Source organism: Lactuca serriola, chromosome 9, assembly GCF_051521515.1.
Source record: "Lactuca serriola cultivar US96UC23 chromosome 9, Lser_US96UC23_V15, whole genome shotgun sequence".
In the NCBI taxonomy this organism is placed as follows: Eukaryota; Viridiplantae; Streptophyta; class Magnoliopsida; order Asterales; family Asteraceae; genus Lactuca; species Lactuca serriola.
Window position 1 is genome coordinate 185,609,966 of NC_136416.1, and position 7,479 is coordinate 185,617,444.

General features: G+C 33.7%; 1 protein-coding gene and 1 non-coding gene across 3 annotated transcripts; one reads left to right on the forward strand and one right to left on the reverse strand.

Annotated features, from left to right (window-relative positions):
- Positions 1-371: 371 nt before the first annotated feature.
- Positions 372-459, reverse strand: LOC145077338 (small nucleolar RNA snoR109). Its single transcript, XR_013693119.1, has one exon. It is a non-coding gene; the product is annotated as a small nucleolar RNA snoR109 (small nucleolar RNA).
- A 3,157-nt stretch (positions 460-3,616) lies between these two features.
- On the forward strand, positions 3,617-6,628 carry LOC145073583 (uncharacterized). 2 transcript variants are annotated; one of them, XM_079020127.1, is made up of 3 exons: positions 3,617-3,804; positions 3,897-3,975; positions 4,592-6,628. In XM_079020127.1, exon 3 carries the CDS (start codon positions 4,612-4,614, stop codon positions 6,409-6,411), a length of 1,800 nt encoding a protein of 599 aa, XP_078876253.1. In that variant the 5' UTR covers positions 3,617-3,804; positions 3,897-3,975; positions 4,592-4,611; the 3' UTR covers positions 6,412-6,628. The 2 variants fall into 2 exon arrangements, with proteins under 2 accessions (XP_078876253.1, XP_078876252.1); XM_079020126.1 differs by lacking the exon at positions 3,617-3,804 and having other exon boundaries at positions 3,819-3,975.
- Positions 6,629-7,479: the final 851 nt, after the last annotated feature.

The following is a 7,479-nucleotide window of genomic DNA, read 5'->3' on the forward strand; positions in this document are numbered from 1 at the left end:
CTATTGCAAGACTTTGTCACTCTTGTTATTGAAAATAAATTCATAATTGTTAATCGAATAACAGATAACATAAAACTATTTTGTATTTTATCAAAATAAAAATCAGAAAAACAATTATAGTAGTTAAATAAAGTAACAATATCTTATAATCTCTGAGATTTAATTAATTAACAATGTAGTCACCGTTAGACGCAAAGAGCTGGTGAGTTCGAAGCATATTGCCTGGAAAGTGACGCGATCGCTCTTTTTATATAACAGAAGAGATCATCAAAAAGGACAAAATAAAACGCCATTTTCGATCAAACAACTCTTCTGCGATTTTTCAAAGATCAATCAAAAAACGAAATGAAATTCAAAAATCGATTTTGAAAGAATATATGAAGTTCGGTAAGCAGATTTATCGACTGAGATTAACGACAACCGGCCAGTAAAACTTCAGAATGAATTTAGCTACAGCCGATTTGGCAATCAAGAAAAAGGTATCAATCGACCTCATTCTTGGTACAATGCAGCTATACTTGTTGAATGATAAATCAAACAGATGAAGATATTACTTAGATACAACTAATGCTCGATTTCGAGGAAAAGGATTCGTAGAAATCAGAGCGCCATGTGAGATGAGAAACCCTAGCTGTAAACGTTGGTTTATAAAGGCGTTTTGGGCGGATGAATATTGAATACCTACATATTTTGGGCTTACAGGCTTGTTAGTTATTACAGGTTGGGCCTATCACTTACATGGATTTTAGTATGGAATAGTTAGGCATGTTTGATTTCAACAAATGATAAATACAAAATTTTAGTCGAGATAATAGGATTGGTCTTTTTGCCTTTTGGGTTAGAAAAAGACCACATACTAATTTTATGAGAGCTTTGTTATATTTGTGGTCTTTATGAATTGAAAATTGAAAACCTTGCTGAAAGTCTTTAAAATTTATAATTGAGATTGTAAAAAATAAAGATTAAGAATTTTTTTGAAATGACGAATATTTATTGTGTTTTTTTTGTCTAATTTAAAAAAGTTGGTTTTCTGGTAAACATAAAAAAAAAGAATGATTTTTTACATGTCTTAATGAATATTGAAACCAAAACGATCGAGAATAAGATTGGATCGAAAAATAACCGGTCTAATCTCAAAAACACAGACCGCCCATGTTTATATGCATATCCTTCTTTTTTTTTTGTTAATCACATATTACTAATCATGCATTATCCAACTTTTTTTTCTTATTTCTTTCATAAAAATTTAACGTATCATTTTTAAAAAATGTTAATGTAAAGGCGACTTGACCAAACAGAAAAGACCGAAATTGGTTCTATAAAGACCGATCGAGCAAAAACTGGTATGAAAAAAGACAAGATTGTTCCGCTAACAGTTCCAAAAAGATTAGATTGTTCTAATATTGAGACCCACTGCGGAGTCATGGCAATTGATGTATTTGTGTTGTTTTCATGTGTCAGACATGATTTTGACACACGACACGGATACACAAAGAGAAATATGTTTTATCACCATTTTCAAGATGTAATAACGTCGTGTATTCGTGTCACGTTGTGTCGCACACGATTTATGTATTTGTGTCTTGAATTTTCAGGTCTACGTATAACCCTCGCCTCATTGTTTCATCATGAGCGCCCCATGCTCCTTCATCTCTTTCTCCTTGTTCCTCCATACCCAACAACACCATCGCCTCCCACCGTCCAGTCTTTTGTCTATCCACCGACTCCCATTTACATTGTCAGCGGTCACTATCACACACCAATCTCACCACCCATCCACAAATTCCTATTTGTGATGTTCCATTCTTTAAATATTAGTGTCATTTTCAATTGGTACTCGTATCCAATAAAAAACTTCAACTCGTCAAAAACCACACATATTTCTTCACCGATAGGTGTTTTATAAACCTTGGTCGAATGAAAATTACTCTTTTTTTCATCTGATATTCATTGTGAGCTAAGTTTTTCATCATACTATTCTATGTATGTCTTGTGATCCAATCATTTTGCCCATTTCACCTTTAATATTATCGAGATAGGTTATGATACTTATTTGGACCAAGAGTTGGATTTCGTGTCAAATAGGGTTGCAAACAAGTTGAGCCGAGCTCAAGTCTGAGTCTAGTTAGGCTCAGCTCAGGCTCATTTAAGTTATACGAGACTCGGGCTCGAGCTCGACTCGATTCGAGCTTTCTTGTACTAAGCTCGACTCAAACTCGTAAAAAGTTATGCAAGTTCGGCTCAGGCATGACCTCAACTCGTTTTTTGTCTAACGTTCCTTAATAAGCTTAAACTCGGTTTCAAGCTCGTCATGAATCTCATTTATTAATACCCTAAATCCCTAATTCCCCAAATAGTTTTTACTTTAATATATAAAAATTATAAAAAATATATATATTATATATAGCCTCGTTTAGGATTACAAACCTAATCGAGTTTAGTGACATAGGCTCGAGCTCGAGCTCATTTAATAAACGAGCTTAATATTAAGTTCGAGTTTAACTCGGGCTCGTTTAAAATCGATTTCGAGTTAAGTTTTTAATAAGTCGGTCCCAAATAACTCACAAGTAGTTTTGCTTCTTTGCATCCATAATGTCAAATTATGCGGATGAGTTATGATATTTGTGATGCTTACCATGGTTGGGAGTTGAATCTCATGTCAAACTAGTAAACTACTATCGGTGCAACATTTGAAAAGAAAATTTCCACGTGATGCAACATGTTAATTAGGTTTGAGAACATTAAAAGTTGGAGTCCGCGTACAAAAATGTAAGATCATCGTAACATTGACGGACTCCAAATTGGAAAGATACATTTCTTGAGTTGAGATATTATTTACATGTATACGCAACTTATTTAAATATTTTCATGATTCTCATTTCATGTGTTACCAAAAGATTAATTAGGAAATCAAAGTATGTTTTTAGTATATGGAATTGTTGTAATTAGATGTTACTATAATTTCTAAAACCATTTTTTTTGTCCGCATGATATTCTAGAAAATTCAACTTCAAACAATCTAATGTTTCAGATTATATATTTTCAGGGCAAATTTTACAAAAATCCCTTGTATATATTTTTTTGTTTAATCATTAAAGTTTATTTTTTTAAATAACTATTGTAAGTTTTTTATGGTAATGAATTACAAAATAAAATGTAGAATAATTTTTCTAACTGATTTTTTTTTGGATTAAAAGTTTTAATTGTTAAATCGAACGAATTTAAACTATAATGACTTATAAAATTAAAAGTTTTATGTATTTAGTTTTTCCTTTTTTTCTAAATAAAAACTTTAAGTGATTAAATTAAAAAAAAACACACACAATAATAGCTTAATAAAACTAACAAAAAAAATTGAAAAGAAAAATTAGACTAATAATAATTAAAAAAAAAAAAGCACAGGTACAATAATTAGCCTTATTTTACCTTATTTTTTTTAACTCGTTATTCAATTCATCAGATGATTATTTAATGTGTGTAAATTTATAAAGTAAGATAAATTTATCAACTTTGTCTAGGAGGTCAAAAACTTTAATATATAATTTTATATTAAAATGTTATCATATTTTAGATATGAAAAAATGGTTCATTCGTTATTTGTATCCAATTAAAACATGTATTATTCACGTATTTTACATTTCAATATTTTTAATTTTTATTTTGAATAGTCCATGTGATCGGCGACTTGTCGGAATTGCCAAATCCTCCCGTCGATTGCCGGAATTCCACAATTTGCTTTTATTTTCGGGTTTTTAATTATGAAATCTACCCAATAATATTTATTTTAGTATAAATAATTACAAGGTATATTTATATTTATTTAAAGGTTAAGTTTTATTTTTTATTTTTCACTTTTCCTAAATTTACAAAAGTTAAGCTCCTTCCGTTGATCGTAGATCTGAAGCAGACCAACACGAATCCGCTAACGGATTTGAGATCTAGTTGCTGTTTAGTTGCTGTTTGATGCAGATTCAAGTAAGTTTCACTTTAATTTCGTGTTTAGATACTGTATGATGTTCGACTAATTCAATAATTTAGGGTTTTCGCTGTGTTAAAATCTGTTATTTAGCTCATCGGAAGTGAGATCTTACTGTTTCGTCAACGATTATGTTCAATTTGGTTGCTTTTTTGTGTTAATTCGTTTGATTATCAATTAGAGATAATTTTGAAATCGTGTTGACCTAGATGAACTTTCCTGAACTGGTAATTGAGTTTAATTTGGGGGAAATTAGTTAGGGGTTTTGTAATTAAGCTTCTAATTAACTTGTTATTGAAATTTGGTTGTAGATTAATCATGCGAATGAGTAATTTTTGATCCAATCTTGGTTAATTATCCGCTTCATTTCGTAAATTACGCAAATTTGAAGGACGACAAATCGAAGTCATCATAAACACGAGACTAAAATGTGTCATTTTTTATTATTTCTTTTGCAAACGTGTTATGCGTTTGTAGTTTTATGCTACCTGCTTCAATTCCTGTTTCTCTAGTTCCAATTTGAATGCATGCATCTGAGAGTTTTTTTTTTTTTTTTTGTAATTTACATTTTCTAGACATGGTGGATCATGAAACAGTAATTCAATTGTCTTGTAGGGCTGAAAACATTTTTCAAAATGGACCCAACAATAGAAGAAGCTCTTAGAGCTAAAGAGAATGCAGAAAAGCTATTCACAGTAAAAGATTTCACAGGTGCAAAACAGTTTGCTTTAAGAGCTCAATCTTTATGCCCTCAACTTGAAGGAATAGCTCAAATGGTGGCTACATTTGAAATATACGCAGCAACAGAGACCAAAATCAACCGTGAAATTGATTTCTACTCCATTTTCGGATTAGATCCATCTGCAGACAAATCAGTTCTTAAAAAAAGGTACAAAAAGATGGCTGTTCTTCTTCACCCTGACAAAAACAAAACAGTAGGAGCTGATGAAGCTTTTAAGCTTGTTTCAGAAGCATGGGCTGTGTTATCTGATAATGTGAAAAGACACGCGTATGATCTTAAAAGAAATAAACACTTATTGGCTTCACTTCATTCATCTGTCAATAACACAACAACACTTGACACTTTTTGGACTGTTTGCACTTCATGTCGTGTCCAATATGAATATTTAAGAAAATACGTGAACAAAAGACTTTCATGTAAAAATTGTCGAGGTGTTTTTGTTGCTGTTGAAACGGGAACAGCTCCTGTGACTTATACTCCATGGTCATATTCATCTGAAAATGGATACGCCACCACTTATGTACCAAGCACATCCGTTTGTTTTGGAAACGGGTATGAGTACAACGGGAATGTGTCATTCCAATGGAATGGGAATGGATATTCCGATCCGAATCCGAATCCCAATACCAACGGTTTACCTTCCAAATCCATCGGTAAATCAAAAGGGAATGAAAAACAACAGACGAGAGGGAACGAGACGAAGTTAGGTAGGCCTCCGAAGAAACGAAAGATAGAAACCGGAGACGGACCCCGGAATGGAATCGGGGAAACCGGAATCAGAGATTCCGAGTGTGGTGACATTCCGACGAGGCAATACTCGTTTGCACCGGCGTTTGATGCGAGAAAGATGTTGATTGAAAAAGCAAGAACGGTAATCCGCGATAAGTTGAAGGAAATGAAACTGGAATCCGGTTTGAAGACCGAAAAGAATGGAAAGACATTGAAAAAAAGTAATTCGATTCCGGTTCCGGTTCCGATTCCGATTACGGTTCCGGACCCGGATTTCCATGATTTTGACATGGATAGATCCGAAGAAGTTTTCAAACCAAAACAAATATGGGCGATATACGACGAAGAAGACGGAATGCCGCGTCTATACTGTATAATCCGCCAAGTCATCTCCGTGAAACCGTTTCAAGTCCACATCACCTACTTAAACTCAAAACCGGAACCGGAATCCGCAAACTCCGGAATCTCGAAATCCTGTGGAAGCTTCCGTGTTTCCCATTCCGACATCGTTGACCAAGTCAACATCTTTTCTCATCTATTGGGGCGGGAGAAAACCGGTAGAGGCGGATGTATTACGGTGTACCCGAAACGAGGCGACGTGTGGGCGGTGTACCGGAATTGGTCCCGGAAAACCGCGAAAGCGAGGCGGCAGTATGAGATGGTGGAGGTGGTTGATGATTACTCCGATAAGGTTGGAGTTTGTGTGACACCATTGGTTAAATTACAAGGTTATAAAACTGTGTATCAAAGGGGTCCCACAAAGAATTTGATTTCTAAAAAAGAAATGATGAAATTTTCACATCAAGTTCCGGCTTGTTTGTTGAAAGGTCAAGCTTTGAATTTACCGGATGGGTGTTGGGATCTTGACCCAGCGGCTACACCGGAGCAACTTTTGAAGGCGGCAATGGAGGTGGTGGAGGAGGAGGAGGGGAAGAGAGGAGGGTGTTTTGGTAATTTGGTTTGAGATTGGTAGTGTATAGATGGAAAACAAATAGTGATGGGGGGCAATTGGTGGGAAATTTAGGTAGGTGGAAGTAAGTGGTTGGGATCATAAGGTGATCCACGGCAGCCGGAGCCGGAGCTGAAATTTGGGTTTTTAAGATGTTGGTTGAGAAACTTTGTACTAATTAATTACTTATTTTATGAGTTAATTATTTACCTTTGAGTTTTAGATGTGTTAATTATTAGTTTTTTACTTTTACTTTTACTTTTACATCCATGATGCAATTATTTTAGACTTCTTCGTTTTTATTTAGAAACACAATTCGTCGAAATTCCAAATATTGGTTTCTGTAAATTGAGGCTGACATTAGTAATTTAAGTAAACCATTTGCGAAATGCCGAAATTTGTTAAATTTACAATAAAACTTTGTAGAAAATAGTACAAAGTATGAGAAAATAAGATTTCGTTGAAGAGCAACGAAGTTTTATAATTTTCTGAAATGTCAAAATTTTGGTTGCTTAAAGCTTTTTCATTTTATTTGGGAATCATTCTGTCATATATTACATCTGCACCACAAATATTTGTCTAAAATAAAGACAATTAAGTCATCAAAGAATGTCGACAAAGGGAAAGAAGTTGCATGTTCCTTCAATAATACGGACAAAGATAATCATCGCTGAGACGACGATTGCCATTTTTTTTTTGTCAACAATCAATTTTCTGAATTTTCTTTTCCCAATGAATAAATATAAGTGTTACACAATTAACACGATGATGTCCGATTATATAAAAACTACTATCGATAGTTATGAAAAAGTGTAGTAGATAGATGTGGAAAGTGCAAAGATATTAGTGTATGAAATTAAAGAGGTGGAATGTTATAGAATAGATTGTTTAGAGTTAAACCTCGTATAAATAGTATAAATAGATATATAAAAGTGGCTTCACCTAAATCCTAAAGGTTTGAGCTTCATCCTAATCACTAACACCCCCTGCTGTTTGATCGGGAGGGGATGATTAAACTAAAAAAAATAAGTAAAAAGAAAACATAGATAAAAGTAGCGATGGTTGCAGAGCTCTGACGATGGC

Excerpts from the sequence above, each read along its gene's own strand:
- LOC145073583 (XM_079020127.1), top strand. The coding sequence starts at position 4,612 with ATGGACCCAACAATAGAAGAAGCTCTTAGAGCTAAAGAGAATGCAGAA.